This window comes from Arvicanthis niloticus, chromosome 15 (genome assembly GCF_011762505.2).
Source record: "Arvicanthis niloticus isolate mArvNil1 chromosome 15, mArvNil1.pat.X, whole genome shotgun sequence".
Taxonomy (NCBI): Eukaryota; Metazoa; Chordata; class Mammalia; order Rodentia; family Muridae; genus Arvicanthis; species Arvicanthis niloticus.
In genome coordinates, this window is record NC_047672.1 from 71,913,848 (window position 1) to 71,931,840 (window position 17,993).

Genomic DNA, 17,993 nt, shown 5'->3' on the forward strand with positions numbered 1-17,993 from the left:
GGGCTTGACTGCCGCTGCAGGCCTGGTAAAGAGCTGTCAGATGGTGCAGTCCCTGGACATGGAGGAGAGTCACAGAGGTCCACGCAGAGGGTTGCCCAAGAAGGCTGCTCTATAGGCAGCTATAGATATGCTGTGAATATTTTCCAACACACAGAAATGAAAGTTATCCTCACTGGCAGTTTTACTTAAAAATAACTTTTCTTTTTTTTTTTTAAGCCTTTAAAAAAAAAAAAAAAAAGACTACTTACTGTTAGTTTTTCTGCTATGTCAGAGCTTCCTAGTGTTGGGTAGTTAAACTTTTATACTACAGCTGACACATTAGAACATTTTTTAACTTAAGGTTTTATAAGAAATTGTCCTTGAGGTCATGTGTTTTACAACAAACGAGTAGAGATTAAAATTAGTTGTTTTGGGTTTTCAGTAGTTGCTTGAGGCTGTTTCTTTAAACTTAGACAAAATAAAGTTACTGTGCTCTGTGGACACACTAGCTGTGTGCCTGTTAGCCCCGTGGAGCCAGTGACTGCCGACCGCAGTGGGCAGCACAGTTGCAAAGGGCATATGTGCCATCAGAAAAGGTTATATTTGCATTGAGGTAGAAGCACAGATTTCTTTTTCTTCACATGGGAAAACACAGTAACACAAGTTCAAATAGTATGCATCATACAGGTTTCCAAAGCAGCTTACAAATGGAACACCATCAGAGCTGGACTGCTAGTGGCTCTTACATGGGAAACAGAAATATTCTCTGTACCTTTTCATCTCAAGAAGCACAGAGCTGATTTCTTTAAACTTAATCCATTTACATCCACCTACCTTGCTTCAACTCAGTCATTAGCCCTTCAATGAGACTTGCTCTGGGTAAAGAAGCTAGCTTTCTTTGTTGTTTCCATAAGGTTTTGAGAGGTAAAATGCCCACTTCAGTGAAAGGGGGAAAAAAAAAGCCTGTCTGTATCAAGTAAATTCTGGGATGTGCAAATCTGGAGCTTTAGTGACTGTGTGCTTCTTTCTCTCCAGGAGAACTGCGGCACATCACCAAGCTGAAGCCCTGGAGCCTCTTTGATGTACTTGTGGAAAAGTATGGCTGGCCCCATGAAGATGCTGCACAATTTACAGATTTCCTGATCCCAATGTTAGAGATGGTTCCAGAAAAACGAGCCTCAGCTGGCGAATGCCTTCGACATCCTTGGTTGAATTCTTAGCAGATTCTACAAATATAGCATTCTGAGCTAGCAGGTTTTCCCAGTACATCGGACCTAAACAGTGGCTCTCATTCTTTAACAGGATTACAAGGGAGCTGGCTCCACCCTCAGACCTTTGTTTTGCTTTGAGGTACTGTTGTTTGACACTTTGCTTCCCGTGCACCATGGTCCTGGGGAATGGTGGTCTTTGTCTTCAGCTAAGTAGATTACTGGCCATTTTCTTCTGGAAACAATAACATGTCTCTAAGCATTGTTTCTTGTGTTGTGTGACATTTAAATGTCAATTTTTTTGAATGAAAAATACTTTCCCCTCTGTGTTTTGGCAGGTTCTGTAACTATTTATGAAGACATATTTTAGCTGAGTATTATATAATTTACAATCTTAAGAAATTATCAGTTGGAACCAAGAAAGAGCAAGGAAATGTACAATTTTATCTTCTGGCAAAAGGAAATCATTCCTGTATTATAGTGTATGTAACTATTAATTTGCAAAAATAGGGGATGAGGATTCACATTCAGAAAAGCTACCCAGTCCTGAGTGCTTTTTAGCCTACATTGCATGTTGCAGATTTCCACTGCTTCAAGAAGTTGTGCAAACTTTTCATTCCATGACAGTCCAAGTGGTTCTGGATTAGGTGCCATGCCCTCTGTGGCACTTTAGAGGAAGAAAAAACTTTAAAAATTTGACATAATCTAGCAATTCTATTTGTATTTTGCATATTTTAAAAACTATGTTTAAAGTATAAGTCATTTCCACTTAAAATGTGATGGCCCAATCCCATGTAGTGTCGCCTCTTACAAGCACTGTAAGTTAAATACATAGATTAAATTGGACAAGAGAAATATGTTCAGTGTGTGGAATGAAAAAAAATAATATCTTTTTGGAAAAGCATGATCGTGTTGTTTAAAACACAAGGTATGGCTTATATAGTTTGCAACGCAGTGGACAGAACGCTCCTCCCAGCTTAAAGGTAACGGTGATCGTGTCCATCCCATAGGCAGCTTCCCTGGCTACTGCAGCTCCCCTTGCCTTTCGTTACTTCCCATGAAGGCCATTTCCCCTTTGCAGACCGCATACAGTTTTAGTTTATGCATTTCCTTAAAATTAACTGTAGAATCCAGGATACAAACCATTAGTAGGCAATACTATTTTAGAATGTAACATAGGAGGTGTATTTAGCCTCTTTTAGAAGTCAGTGGATTGAATGTCTTTTTTTAAAAACTTTTTATTCATTAAGGTGCCTCGTTTTTCTTGACCTTGTCCATTAACATTTATCCATATGCCTTTGCAATAATTAGATTGTGAAAAGCTAACAAGTGTTGTAACAATAATCCTTCGTTTGGGGTGCTTGCACTTGTCTTTAATTAAAGTGTTTTGGGGTGTTTTTCCAGACATTGCCTTGGTTATTTGAAGAGACAGAATCAACATACATTTGCTCTCAGTAGAGTGTCAACAAAAGGAGGTGCAGATTAAGTCACGGGACATGCATTAGGGCAGAATGGATTTTATGAATGAGGCTTTAGTTATAGCTTCATTATCTACAATGTGGGTGTCCCCCCTTTTTAAATCAGTGTTTCATTGTAAGTGAATGGTTTTCTCCTCCTACCCAGTCTTTCCCTCTGGGAACAAGATACATATCCCTCTTAGGGGTTAACATTATTGTATCATACACTGTAGTGAGATAGAAGGTGCCACTCATTCATAAACTATGCATGCTGAGTTTTTCTAATGAGGCTATGGGTTGCCTTATAGAGCCTATGACAGATGGTTGCTGTTAAGTCATGATTTCTATAGACACATTCCTGTAAGAACCACAGAGTAAGTTTATGTCTTCCCTACCTCTGAAAGAACTTTTACGATTTGAATGAAATTTGTCTAATGCAGTTAGAAATGTCAAGTTGGAAAAGGAAGCTAGAATATTATTCTTAAGGTGGTTCTTCTATTAATACCCAAACTAGCTTACGGTATACAAGGAGTTCTAGAATACACTTTTGTGATTGGTACCATATGGTTCTATCAGATTCTTGGTAGCATGATGAAAAGAATAAATGTAAAGGTTGGCTGTTGGGGCGCACTCCTTTAATCTCAGCACTTGGGAGGCAGAGGCAGGAAGATCTCTGAGTTTGAAGCCAGCCTGGTCTGCATAAGTTCTAGCCCACCCAAGGCTATATAGTGAGATCCTGTATTGAAAGCCTAGGAAGAAAGAAAAGAATAAAAACTTAAAGTGAACCATTGGTTATTTGAAACATTATAGTCAACTAAGTCTTTTTAGTGGAAAGACCCTGTGAAATCTCCATAGAAAATTACAAGCAGTGGGTCTCATGTGACCTTTAACAGATTTAGAAATAGCTAATCTAAAAATTGGCAGAGCGGTCCAAAGAAAAAGTGGGTATTAGGGAGTTTGAAGTAAGTATACTTTTTAGGCAAGATCTTGTTTTTCCATATTCTCTGCACCATGCATAACAGGTAAAACTTTCATTGGAATAGAAAACACGTTCAGTTTATTTTTCTTTTCTTCTTCTTATTTTGTGAGGCAAAAACTCAGAGATCTGCCTACCTAGGCATGCCAACCCCCTCCCACCCCTCAACCACACACACACACACCCTCTTTCTCTTAAGTTTGTACAGTGTGTTCATTAAAGATTATATTTAGTTGATGTCTTTCAGTTTGCATAAGATCTTTCATTATGAATTACTTATATAGCCGGCTACTTTGAAAGTCAGTGGACAAGTGATTGATTTTAAGGATGAATATCCCTGTTTCTTTGGTCTATTTGAAATTGTCAAGGAGGGACAATGTGAACCTATCCAGTTTTTAGACTAAGGTTTCTTTAGTAAACATCCTAAGGAGAACATTGGTAAGTGAAAGATGGCAAGGTACCTGGTGTTCTTCAAAAACTTGAAGATTTGTTTTAAGCCCTAAATGAGCTATATTCTTGAATACCATCAGAGTTAATTTTCAAATTGGAATTAAATGATAAAACATGATTTAAATCACTACCAAATTTAACTCTAAGTTTACTGTTTTTCCTGATGCACAAAACTTATATACTGTGCCCAACTGTGTCATGTGTTTGGAAGGTGGTAAATAGGGTCACTCCTGAGAGGTAGACACCAGAAGCTGGTAATGGAAATAAGTCACAGCTGATGGATCTTCTTTCAGTAATAAAATATTCACTGAGACCCTCTTCATTCTATTATTTGACATATTTCAGAATAACGCCTTTCCCCCTTGGTTTTGTTTAAAGAGATCTATTTTCTACAATTTAAAAAAAAGCTCTAAAGCAAGGTATTAAATACTACATTTTTATATCAGTTTTAATTATTAGTGGAGGTATTTCAGTCACATTCTATAAACTGTACAAATTAAATCTCCCTGTGTTATAAGTACTGCAGTATGCAACTGTACAGGATGGAATGACTCAGTAATGTGGATTCATGTTGTGTTAGAACGTTAGACTCTGAGTTTGTTAGCTGAGTCACATGGTGTGGCTACTGAGTTTCCTGTGACGCATGCTCCTAGAGACAAGGCCAGTATTTGTTGGAGAGGACTGTGGGACACTGTGGGACCCGCCCAGACTGGCTGCCAGTAGCTTGCAGTGCAGCTGAGGTAGCAGCTACTGAAGAAAATGGATGATGGTTCTTTACTTACAAATTATATTTGAAAATTGTAACTTTTGTAAAATCATTAAGCAGACCTAAATCTCAGAAGTTGTACAGAACAATTTAGTAAAACTGACATAATTGTGGTTTATTAACATGAATTAAAATGCCCAACCAGTGCTTCAATGTGACAGCATATTTGAAATAAAAAGGAAAGGTCATGTACTGTACTACTTTCACAGAGACCACACGTTTGCAGAAGACTTGCCATATGTACAATGCTATATACCAAATGAAGAGGGTGGGAAGCAATTATATACGCAAAAGAAATTCAGTATTTACAGTCTGTCAGGAGACACTAGAAATTATCTATACATTAAATTACATTTTGCTTGCAAAAAAACTGATAAAACAAAATGAGCCATGTCCACACCAAATTATAAAAACCTGTATTGCATTTTCAGACCTAAGATGCACTCAAAGAACTGCTGACCATTAAAACAAAATATCCTTAGTGCTTTCTTTAGCTGTATACTTAATGCATATGTATAAAATAATACAGAAATTATTCACTAAATGAATTTAACTGCAACAATGAAATTTAAAGGTCATGTAGCATCAGATCTATGGTCAGAAAAACAGTTGGAATGTTCACTTACAAAATAAAGATACCTACAACTGGCTTAGGAGCACATTTCATAAGGAATTGTAAAAAGCAAAAATGGGAAAATACAATGAAAGAGCACTGGTGTTTGGTTTTGTTTTTTGTTTGTTTTGTTTTTGTTTTTTTTTATACAAAGTTTCATGTACAAGCTTTAAAAAGTACCTTTAACAGGTACATATGAAATATACAGTTTATCTTACAGAACATTTTAAAAAATGTTATTGGAGTCCATTTTAATGCCACCCTGAACCGTGGTAATTGTTCTGAAATGTTGGTGGCACCTGTGCTCTGTGAATTGGAATCTGTCCAGGCACTGGCGATGCCTGCTGAGGTCCTTGCACCCCATGTGGCAGGGCCACAGAGCCAGGATGAGGATGAGGACAGAACCCTGAAGCAGTAGGTGTTGGAATACTGTTTGGTCCTTGGGACTGGAGATGAGGACCTGCAACTGGTAATGGACAATGTGGCCCTGTTCCGGAAGGCTGGTGCTGGGGTCCCGGTCCCAAAGTGGTATGATGTGTGGCTTGTGAGGGATACGGCGGTACAGCTGGATGAGCAGTTGCAGGAAAAAGTGGAGGTCCTTGATGAGGTGGGTGGTGTAAGGCTTGACCTGATGCTGAATGATGCCCAGAAACCAGAACACTGGCTGGAGGAGGAGGAGGTGGAGGGGGTGGAGGTGCTGAGTTTACTACATGCTGGTGTTGTGCTTGTAGACTTTGCAGTCCTGTGGAAGGATGGGGTGGTGGATGGTGATGTGGGGCAGGACCAGGAGGTGGAGGGGGGGGTGGTAAATGGTGTCCAGCAGTTTGAGAATGAATGTGTGACCCAGGGGTGACAGCATGGCCTGGCCCGACTACATGTGCTACAGAGTGCTGCTGATGCGAGTTTGGCTGCTGGACGAGGTGTGGTCCTGGAGCAGGTGGTGGCGGAGGCGGGGGTGGGACCACAGCAGCAGCAGTTTGATGGTGAATGGTAGGGCTTGGAGAGGGCAGAAAATGCCCTGGAGTAACGTGGTGTCCAGGAACTGATTGCTGGCTTGAGGTGCCAGGAAGTGCTTGATTTGGTCCAGATGTAAACACAGTCTGTTGGGAAAGACTACCTTTCAGCTGATTATAACTCTGAAAGTTTGCAGAGGACTGCTGGTTTTGATAGTACGATGAAGGAGGCGGAGGAGGGGGAGGGGGTGGGGCCGTGCTGCTGAGACTCGGTTGGTTGAACTGAGTGTATGTTGCTGAAGACTGTCCTGAGGGTGTCTGGGTAAATAATGCTCCTGAAGCTGCCTGCTGAGTATTAGCTTGAAGGGTCTGTGCCGCTGGGTAAAAACTTCTCTGAGTCTCTCGTTGAGGAGTTCCAACTTGAGGTGACTGTGAATGGTGAGGCCTGAAGGGAGATCCTAAGTGCTGTGAAGGAGGCTTTGGTGAGAGGTAACCATGCTGCGCAGGTGTGTGAGGCGTGGAGGACTTGGGAGGGTTTTCTGTGTGAGGTGACGGAGGACAGTGCAACTTTGTTGGTGCAGAAGGCAGCTTTTGCGGAAGTTGATCGTTTGTATTTCGAACATGGGCCTGAGGAGGATGGTTCTTTGAAAGTGCTGGGGTGTTACTTGACAGCTGTTTTTGCTGAAGCTCTGGTTTTAGATGAACGCTGTTCTCAGCTTCTGATACAGTGGCAGTTGCCTCCCAGTGGGAATCTGGTTTTGTGAGTATTTTCCCATGTGACTGAGCAGGATTCATTGGCCCTGGTGATCCAGGCTATGAAGGAAAAAAATATGAGAAGATTTTACTGATATTTAATGTTACTTAATAAGAGAGCAGAAAGCAGTGTATGGATGACAAGTATAGGTGAGTTTTTCTCAGTACACTGTATAACTGAATTCTCTAGCTTTTGATGAAGATAACCCAAGGGAATTTATGGTCCCCATTTTGCATTTTCTTCAGACATTCAAACAACTCTCTTTCAGCCCCTGACAACCTTAAAACTTTGGATAAACAAAAATTGTTCATCAAATCATTCAACCTTAAAATACATTTTTCACTTCCAAAAGTGACCCCAGTAGAAGAGTTATTTTGTCAAAAGGCACTCAATTTTACAATGCTCTGCAGGCCCCCTGAGCCATCAGCTCATCACTGACCAGGATGGAGAGCACTGTCTCTCTGAGGGAGTGTCACCTGAGCTTTGGCACAGGAGTGCTGTTTGGCTGGTCCTAAAGAGCATCCCCATGAAGACAGGAGTAAGACTTGAGTGAGAAATGTCAACCACGGAAGGATTCTTAGAAAACTGCAAGGTTAAGGCAGGGCTGTCTGTCACAGTTCAGCAGAGGAGTGAGTAGACAGAAAGAGTATAGAAATCACAAACTAATACTTGTAGCAGAAAAAAGTCAGTCTGATATTACCATCAGTGTGATTACCTTGCCTGTTTTAGAAGGGCTCTGAGAAGTGTCAGGGGATGGACATTCACTTGTACTTGTGGCTTCTGTACCTTCAGGATCAGGGTCTATAAGGCAGAAGAAACCTACAGTAAATGTAAGATTACAGGACACACTGCCTCTTGTAGACACACAGAGTACTCGCTGTACACAGTCCTTTTTCTTACTATAAAGCTCTTTAAAATAATCGCCATGATAGGTCATCTGCTTACTGACCTGCCATAAGTTCACTCAAAGAAGGGGCTAGACTCTGAGCGTGCACCTGGGGAATGTGATTTGAATGAGATGAAGGTGAAGACTGAACATGACTCGGTGAACATGAGACACATGGTGATTCTCCCCCTATGGATGAAGCAGAGCAGACCCAGAGAGAACATTAGCGCTCACGGGGAACAGAGCACACACAGGCAGAGGCACTTGGGAGAGCAGAAGCTAGAGCACTCACCACTGTCTTTGTCTTTGCGGTGGTCACTGAGCAGTAATGCTCTCTGGTAACTTCTCTCTCTCACTTGCTCCACTGAAGTGGAGGCGGTCCTTTAAAATAAAACATATCCTCAGGTCAGAGACACTGCCACCATCTAGGTGTCTCCTGATGAGCAAAATGTCCTTCAGATGAAGGAGGAGTTTGCTACACTGGGTTAAAACTTTGATGTTGAGCTTTGAAAACAGCATCTCAGATTGGTAACCATGCTCTAAACTGAAATGTTTATTACTGTTTACTCAAAGAAATCAGGCTAACATTTATCTTTGGCAATTTCTTAGTGAAAAGAAGGGTAAGCTGAAAATGGTTTTAACATTTTTAAGGACATGTTAGGTTGCCAAAAGGAGCATAATCCCTCCAACAGAATCCAAATGCCTTCTGTTAGAGTGGTAAAGTGTGCACTGGGGGACTGAGCGGTCTTTCACATGGCTGCCGAGATTCATCTTAAATGCAGCTGCTATGGTCTTACTGAAACAGGAAAACTGCTTCTGTATCCAAAATTAACTGATAGGGGAGGTAAAGAAACTGCAGGACACTGCCTGTGGCGACAAGTTCTGCAGGAAGGAATATTTACATGGCTCAGAAGAAGAAATGAGACCTTCACTGCAATAGGCTTCCAAGGTTATGACTATCAACCAGTGTCTGTTCACCATTCCAGAACAGCAGACAGGAAGAATAATTCTCTAACAGTTTGCTTTTTTTTTTTTTTTTTTTTCTCCTTGCACAGTGGCACATTGTGGAAGGGGCTTACCACTGAACTTCTGGGTCTTTCTTCTCACTGGAATTGGCGTCTTTAACAGGACAGTTACTGCTGCCTTCTTCAGAAGAGGCATTATAAGAGGCAGTTGGTGGTGGTAAAGGCAAGCTAGCCTGGCTTCCTGCCTGCTCCCCGTTTTCACTGCTGTGGACACACCCATCGGCACCGGTGCTCAGGTTCCCACTTGGGTGAGGTGATACACTGACCAAAGTAAAGTTCTCTGGCTTAGAACCACTTTTCCTAGCTTCTCGTTGTCTCTTACGGTATTCTAACAGAGAAACCTTAAACAAGAAAGAGAAAGTAAATCTTTTATTCTTGTTTGTGTATCAATCAATTTATTCTTTTTTAAAAAGGATACTGCAGCATTTATATTAGAAAAATTATAAAATAATTGAATTTTCCATAAATAATGAACAATTATTAAATGCCCACTATGTGTCAGGCATTGTATTTTACATGATTTTATATACATTAACTCATTTAATCCTCACAACAACCCTAAGAAATAGGTATATATTATCATCCCCATTTTACAGATGAGGAAATTGAGTAACTCACTCACTCCAGGTCACACAGCTGGTGAGTGTTGGAGCCGGGATTCGAACCTAGGTCTTATTTGAAAGCCCGTGCTCTTTCCACTATACTACATTGCTTCCCACAAAGTTGCCAACTGGACTCTGTTATAAAAATTAAAAGCACATATCACTAAAATGCTTTGACTTATATGCAGTTAAGCCTATTAACAAATAAGTGCTGTTTCTCCCATTCTTGAAAAATAAGGCATTCTAGCTGTCTCAAGATTAGATACGTCTATATTAAGATAGAATCTGATCAAACAGTGTCATACTTTGAAAATACTCTTACATCCATGGCCTAAATACTGTAAGTATTATGAGATGGTGAAGAGGCATTTCTTCTCTCCAAGGCTGCCTGCTCAATGTAAAATAAGAGAAATAAGAATAGGTATTATCTACCTCTTGTTTTGGTGGAGGTGTTTATTTTTAAAAGTTACTTGCTTCATGAAAAAAGTCATCTTGAGGCTTTTATCTCAGACTACATTTCTTAGAAGTTTTCATATTACCATAATTTTTACTTTCTTAGGAACATAAAATTATTTACCAAATGTATGGAAACCTTCACTTACATAACTAAGTTACAAATGCCTCATATAACACATGCTATAACTACCAATAACCCTTAAGAGTACAGTAAAAAAAAAAAACCCACTATTTAAAAGGACTATAAATTGTTAAATTATAACCTTTTTCTTTTGTGGTGGATTCTGGGGCGTGCAACTCCCGTCGATCAAATTGTCATTAACCGTCCGTCCAAAACCAGAGACAAGCCCATCTTCAGAAGTACAAAAGACAGCTGTTTCCATAAACATGCCTCTAGTATCATCCTGCATCAGGCACTTTGACTCACTTATTCGGAAGCCGCCTCCAATCTCCAACTGATGAGAGGGTGTTAAGTCCCTCAAGTTGGAGTTTACTGAGAAGTTAACTCCTGTTCTGTCAGGACTCTTTACCCAGGACGAATACATTGTACCTCGTCCAGAGTGGGTGGAATCCAGTTGGCTGCTGGGCTCAGTCCTGTCATGGGCTGGTGTTTCCATGGTTTTTTGTAAGGCAGCTGGCTCAACTGCATCGAGTCCCAGTTGAAGGTCTGACACAGACTCCTTCTCTCCTGGGCAAGGCCTGTTAACCTCAGTCCTGCTCCTGGGGCTGGTATAACCAATAGTCTTTATTTCTTGCAGGCCCAGCTCAGTTAAATTGGAGTTTCTAAAAGGCCCCAGTGTTAGCATGGTAGAAGGTCGATCGTATCCCTGTGGTGGTGGTGTAGAGGGTGGGAGGGAATCACAGAAACAATGCCACTTAGAGACAAATGACTATCTAGGAGCAATTTAAGCAAAATAATACTAGAGAAAATCAGCACATGCATCGTTTTTGATAATTCCTTACCTCTTGATTATAAGTGCATCTCTTTATCTCTGGAGAACTTTCTGGGGAAGAAATATTCTACATAAAAGTAATAAAATTAGGAATTAAAATACAGCAAACTATACTTTGTAGACATGAATTAAAATGAAGAAACTGATGACAGATTTTAGACTTGAGCCGTGTTGAAGACATCTGCTTTAGGTTGCTATGGTTACTACAAAAAAAGAGCGCTCACCGTAGCAAAGGCTTGAATTTATGTAATTGTGGATTCACAGTTTCCTCTCAGTTTCTCATCCCACTAGTTAATAGGGCCAGGAGAGGGTTTTAACCAAAAGAGTTTGATAAAGAAACATTAAGCCCCAGGGATGAACAGTTTCTTATCCCCAGTGAAATTTCTCACCTCAAAGTGCATGGTGTTTCCTGGTGTGCCAGGGGTCACTGGGGTCACTGGTGAATATATAGGTTTATAACCATTTCTGTAAGTTTCCTCATCTGATTTGATCCGTGGGGGAGTGGCAAATGCTGCGTCCGTAGGAGTGATATCCGTGTGAGTTGGTGTAGCATATGGTGAAGGAGTCGGAGTGGAGCTTTCTGAGTAAGCAGAATCTAACAGTTGGTAAAGTCTTCGCTTCTTTAATGGTGTAGTTAAATCTGGTGATGAAATAATAATCTATAAGAAATCATACTACTGATATTTGCTATGATACCAGAAACAGTAAGTAAGATTACTTTCACCTCTAAACTAATCTTTAATGTTACCAATGTGAAATCCCCCTAAGCTCCCAAAAGTTCCGGTGCTAGTTAATATTATCTCACTTGAAACCTAGAAGTCATAAAGAAGTCTTATTAGTACTCGTGTTACTGTAACTGTTGTCTAAGAAGCTGGCCCCACACTAAATCCCAACGTAAACAGTATTTCCAACTATGGTTTGACAACTTTCTTCATGCAAGAAGTGTGCTGGGCAGCCAGAGAAGGCCTGTAACTGTGGGCTTCTCTCCATAAACCTGCCGCGGGCTGCCACAGTCCTCACACCCACCACCGTGAAGAGCAGAAGTACCTGGGAGGGAGCAGCTGTCACTCAGCAGGAGGGGACTTTTACTTTCGCCATTGACTGTAGGACTCCTGGATCTTTCCTGACAAGGTGAATGATATCTATGTGGAATTGTCGAATTTTCTTCCTCCAGGGCTTGCTTCAACCATCGCTGAATAAAACAGAAAATGAGTAAATGAGGATCAGTTTACAGCTGATTATACAGCCTATAAATGCAAAGCTGATCACAAAAGCATCTCATTGTGAGGAGCTGTAGTAAGGACTGAGATTTGCATTTGGCTTCTCCTAGATTTTTATATCCAAAGAAAAGTTTACCTTTTTGCATGAGCCAGAAATGTTTTCAGTAGTTTCTTTTCTTCTCTTTTTTTCCGAAAGGAATGGTGATGTAAATCTAATATAATGCTTAGGAGTAGAGTATACATGGGGGCTGTAAGTGAGACCTGGCAAAGAATTGAGCTGTGTAGCTAACACCTCTGGATCTGTAGTTATGCGCAGAGGCCTTTCTGAAAGGCTGTCTGAAGGTTTTCCTGTCTTCTCATTCTTCTCACTTAACCATTCATTGACCAAGTGCTAGAGAACAGAAACATTTGGATCACTATATAGTAATTGCACATATTCCACTACAGAATATTCTAATATCAAATTAGATATTGGCACATCGTCTAAGACGATAAGTTGGGTAATTTAGATTATTCACATGATGGGGCTGGAGAGATGGCTCAGAGGTTAAGAGCATGTATTGCTCATGGAGAGAGGACCCAAGTTCGATTCCCAGCACCCATCAAGTGGCTCACAACCGCCTGTAACTCCAGCTCCAGGGGATCTACATGGGTACCCGCACTCGTGTGCATATATACCCACAGACAGACACACACGCATAATTAATAATAAATCTTTAACAAAAAATTACTCGTGGTGAAAAAGAAACCCCACTAATCAGTATTTTCATTTTCTTACTGTTATTCTAAGGATTATTATATAATATTTTATATGGATAAAATACATGAATATATGTAAAAAACTGTATTACAAAAAAACCCACTAATTTTTGGCAGGTTATGGTGGTGCACTGCCTATAATCCAAGGTTGAGTCAGGAGGACTGACACAAGTTTGAGGCCAGCCTGAGCTACATAGTAAGTACCCGGCCAATAGCACTACATAGCCAGACTGTTTCAAAGGAAAAAAAGAAAAGGGACTTTAAAAAAAAGTATTTATTTTATTTTATTTTTTTTTGATATAGTAAAATCTAGGAGATACCAACAAGTACCACAAACAATGTTGCTTAATATTTTACATGAAACTGTTTGGTTAGGAAAGTCTGATATTCTTAAGCAGTGCTTTTTTAGCCAAGGTGCCCATCACAGTTGCCTAGAGATGAGGTCAGCAAATAGATAAAAGAAGTATGTCCACACTGACAATTCTCGAGGTTTGAAATACCTCTTACACACCCTAGCCTTCTGACAGGTTCCTGTCCAGCGTGTGTAACGCAGCCTTGTCGTTCTCTCGGACATGCTTAGGACTGGACTCAGGGCCTTGCACATGAAGGCAAGTGTTGTTCTACTGAGCCACACCCCGGCCCGCAACATCCAGTCTCTCTCCTGGTCACCTGAATACACCTGGTCCTCACCTTTAACGGAAACGAGGTATTCAGGAGCATTATTTTTTGCAGTTGGGGTTTGTAATTTCCTCGCTTAAATGTGAATTCTTGAACAAGTGAATGTGAGCACTCATACACATACAGACACATTCCAAAAGCATTTCTGTATCCCTCTTCCTTTTCCTGTATATATAATTTCTTCTATGTACCTTTATAGGAAAAAGCTATTCTATGTATTATTAAACAGAATGACATCTTTAGGAATTCATGATATTTTAGCACTAAATAATAAAATATGCTATAAATAACATAAAATTTGTTTTTAACAAATATTTATATTTCATATTTAACAAATATAAAAATGTGATATTTGTAATTGAGAAAAGAGTTTAATAAGCCCTATAAACTCAAATATTTTTCATTTCAAAAAGAAACTTAATTTTCCCCCCTTTCAAATATGGAATACTATCAAAGGCAGTATCCACTTAGTTAGGCAATACAGTGCACAGGACGAAACATTAGATTGATATTTTAAACAAAACTTGTAATTCTCTGGCAAAGAAATTTAAGAGTCTGTCACTGACTTATAGCTCTGAGCTCACAGAATTTTTTAAGCATACTTTTCATTATTTAGCAGCCTACCTATGAAACTGTATGAAACTAGGTAAGGGAAAAAAAAAACATTTATGCCCTAAGTCACTTGTCCCTATGTGTTATCATTTACTTGGACAAAACCAGCAGCCTCTAAGGTTATGCTATTACTTGTAATCTGTTGGTCACATTCATAAGTGGTTTCCTGTAAACTGTGTCATCAACTCTGATGGTTTTCCAATGCTTTTTATTAATAACCTGATATAACATTGATCTTCCTCATAAATACAAGGAGCTAAGTGAGATGGCTTAGTGGATAAGGGTGTTTTGCTGTGAAGCCTGATCACCTCTTTTCTACCCCTGGAGCCCACATAGTCTAAGAGGGAACTGACTTCTACAGCCCCAGCGTGTGTACTCTGGCACACACACAAATGGAAACACTTATTATTCTTATAATCACAAGTTTTTTCCATATTTAATTCGTATAATCTACCTACATAAAGTAATTGTAAAAATGTACAGACAATGAAGAGCGGGGGTGTGGCTCTGGGTAGAGTGCTTGCTTGTCATTCACAAGGCCCTGGATTAGATCCCTAGGCACAGGAGAGAGGAAGTATGTTAACCTGTTTCCGAGAAATGAATAGTTTATATACATAGGTAGACAACCTTAGAGAAATCATGAATTACAATACTAAAGGTGTTCATATATTTAATCTTCATAATACAAACTATTAATGTTCTTGACAATTTGGTACTTCTCAGTCAAGTATCTGCAAGTGTAAAAATGGAGCTTCTTAGATCATTATAGGGTGTAGGTTGAATTTTTAAGATAATTATTCAGCTAGGAGACACTTGTTGCAAACAGTGCTTACTGTCGTTAGGACGCATACCTTCTTTGTTTTAGGGTACTTTGTGGGACATTTAGTAAGTGCTGGAAGTTCCGCTTCAGTAATTATTTCTGCTACTGCAGTTTCAGTTTCTGGTTCTATAGCAAGTACAGTATTTTCAATATCATTCTGTTGTGACATAACTTCAATGTCAGGAGAAGATGGCTGTATGTCTGAACACATGCTGACAGTTCTGTGTCTTCGACGCTGCTGTCCAATGTGAGTCCTGCTACGAGAAAAGCTTTTTCTCTGCTTAGCTCTAGTCACCTTGGCAGCAGTTGGCTTGATAGACGTTTCTTCTTTTACTTGTTCCTAGTTCAAAATATAACAGTTGGACTTCTGATGTTCACAGATATGTTTATGTTGAAATATAACATTATCTACTTTAAAAACTAGCTTTCTAGAATCCTTTTTAAAATTTATGTATGTTAGGCTTGGTGTGGTGGTGCACTCCTTTGAAGTTAATACTTAGGAGGTAGACGCAGACAGATCTCCAAGTTTGAAGACAGCTTAGTGTTCAAAGTAAGTTCCAGGATACCAGGGCTACACAGAGAAACCCCATCATGGAAAAAAAAAAAAAAAAAAAAAAAAAAAAAAAAAAAAACCAACAAAAAATGTGTTTTTATGTGTGCATTCAGAGGCTACATAGGCCAGCCTGGGGGAGCTGGTTTTCTCTTTCAGCCACAGAGGTGCTGGAAGCCAAGTTAAAGTCAGTAGGCAGCAGCAGTGTGACTGAATAATCAGTTTCTGGTAATGGATCAAAACAACTCAACACTTTCTTACTCCAAAGCAAGTCAAATATCTAGTTTCAATTCTAAATTCTCCATAGGGCTTGAAAATGCTTTAAAAGACAATTAATTAATTTAAAGGACTATTATTTAAATTATTTAAAATTCTTGGGCAAAGCACTTGCACACAAGCCTAAAGAGCGGTTTGAGGCCCAGAACCCACGTGACTGAGAAGGGATAGCAGTGACTCACACAGTTGTATTCTAACCTCCATATGTGTGCACACAGTCACCACTTCTGTGATGTAACTATACTGTGTAGAGACTGTAAGGCATTTAACTGGGACGGTAAAGGTGGCCCTGAGTGACAGACAGTACCTGGACCGTCTCAGCATCAGTGATGGTCTGTGACTCTTTACATTCCGGCTTCACTTCCGTCTTAGCTGTGCTGATCCTCTCCAAAGCTTGTTCTCGTCTTTTCTCTCTTTTTTCAAGTCTGGCAAAAGCTTGCAAAATTGCTTCCATTTTTCTTTCTTCTCTTGTCTGTGGAATTTAAATTTGAAGTAAATAATATTGCAAACAAAAATTATAAATGTCAGATGTCAGACATACTTTAAAAACTGCTGTGATACTATTAGCATAACAAGTTTATTGTTGTTGATAGGTGTGGGAACAGATTACAGCCACTCAGCATGTGTGAATCCCACATGTCATCGCAGTGAGCCATTCTTAGTTATGCAAAGAAAGGACAGTGACACAGCAGGAAAAGAAAAGTAAAGAAAAACCAACAACAAAAATAAAACCTATCTTTTATGACACCAAAAAGATTACAATACACAAGTCTACCTTTAAAAAAAAAAAAAAAAAAGACTGAAAATTCCTAAGGACTATGTTAAAACAAAAAAATTCATATGCACTTAAGGAATAAGGTTCTACCAGTCTTTGGTTTTACCAGTAAGTTTTGAGTAAATAGCTCTGTCACCCTAACAAATTACTTTTCACCTTTTTAGGAGTGTAAAAGCATACAATATGAAAACACGTAAGGAGCGAACCGGCGGTGGCGCAGCCCGTAAGGCGTCCGCCTGCAGAGGGGACGGGCCCTCTGCGCTCTCTCTCTCTACCCCGCGGGTTCGAATCCCGCTCGATCCCGCGCGCCTCCTCCCTCATCTCATGGGGAAAGAAAAAAAAAAAAAAAGAAAAAGAAAGAAAACACATAAGGACTGTTATTGTGTTCAAATAGAAAACATGAGTACTTTTAAAAAGTACTTGAAAAAAATGGTAGGCATTCCAAAACCAAAACCGTTAACTGTCATTTCTGCTTTCACCCTTGTGCCCTCCATTACAATTCTCTTAAGGCATTTCTCTACCTTCTGCTCTCCCTTCCTTACACTGACACTCTTGTAATAGACAATATTAAGAATAAGACCCAGAGCCTTGAGCAGAGGGCCTGGCAAATGCTTCAGCTCTCAACCAGAACCAGGAAGCAGGTCCATCAACTGTCCAGTTCTCCAAATGAAAGAACCAGGTCCTGAGGCTCAGATCCATTTGTCTTTCCTCCTTCCTTGTCATCGATGTGGGGAAGAAAGAAAGAAAAATCAGAAACTCAAGATCTGGCTGCCATACACTTTGTAACACAGGAGCGTCGGCTTTAGTTCTGTAATTACAGAGATGTAAGCATTGATGGGTAACTGTTCTTACTCTTTCCTGTGTTTGTAGTACACACATTCAGTAAGGAACAAAAGGGGTTAATGCAACTCAGGTGGGATTGCTTTGTAAGGAGTTTGTAATGTTCACCCTTTTTTTATTTTACACACAGGAAATGGGTCAACAGAGGTAAGATTATTTGTTCATTGCCACATTCTGTGTCTTTCTTCAAAATCTAGAATAGGTGGTTCAAAACATTAAAATTTTTATTTGTTTACATCAAAACTGGAATTTTTTAAAAAAGATGTTATATATATGCTCTATCTGTATATACACCTGCATGCCAAAGAGAGCATCAGGCCCCATTACAGATGGTTATGAGCCACCTTGTGGTTACTGGGAACTGAACTCAAGACCTCTGGTAGAG

At 39.8% G+C, this 17,993-nt stretch overlaps 2 protein-coding genes across 22 annotated transcripts in view; one reads left to right on the top strand and one right to left on the bottom strand.

Annotated features, from left to right (window-relative positions):
- The window catches only part of Srpk2 (SRSF protein kinase 2), a 185,292-nt gene extending 182,700 nt beyond the window's left edge, over positions 1-2,592 (top strand). For all 17 annotated transcript variants that reach the window (XM_076913167.1, XM_076913161.1, XM_076913166.1 and 14 more), the window contains one exon: positions 1,015-2,592. In XM_076913167.1, the coding sequence (XP_076769282.1) occupies positions 1,015-1,199 (185 nt within the window). In that variant the 3' untranslated portion in view covers positions 1,200-2,592. The remainder of the gene's footprint in view (positions 1-1,014) is intronic.
- Positions 2,593-4,925: 2,333 nt separating this feature from the next.
- Positions 4,926-17,993, bottom strand: part of Kmt2e (lysine methyltransferase 2E (inactive)) — a 71,461-nt gene continuing 58,393 nt past the window's right edge. For 3 of the 5 annotated variants that reach the window (XM_034518823.3, XM_034518825.3, XM_034518828.2), the window contains 12 exons: positions 16,301-16,465; positions 15,199-15,507; positions 12,435-12,689; positions 12,126-12,270; positions 11,468-11,718; positions 11,089-11,145; positions 10,389-10,952; positions 9,122-9,408; positions 8,335-8,423; positions 8,106-8,231; positions 7,872-7,957; positions 4,926-7,215 (listed from right to left, as the gene is read on the bottom strand). In XM_034518823.3, the coding sequence (XP_034374714.1) occupies positions 5,701-7,215; positions 7,872-7,957; positions 8,106-8,231; positions 8,335-8,423; positions 9,122-9,408; positions 10,389-10,952; positions 11,089-11,145; positions 11,468-11,718; positions 12,126-12,270; positions 12,435-12,689; positions 15,199-15,507; positions 16,301-16,465 (3,849 nt within the window). In that variant the 3' untranslated portion in view covers positions 4,926-5,700. The remainder of the gene's footprint in view (positions 7,216-7,871; positions 7,958-8,105; positions 8,232-8,334; positions 8,424-9,121; positions 9,409-10,388; positions 10,953-11,088; positions 11,146-11,467; positions 11,719-12,125; positions 12,271-12,434; positions 12,690-15,198; positions 15,508-16,300; positions 16,466-17,993) is intronic. The other 2 variants (XM_034518827.3, XM_034518826.3) reach the window with 2 other exon arrangements.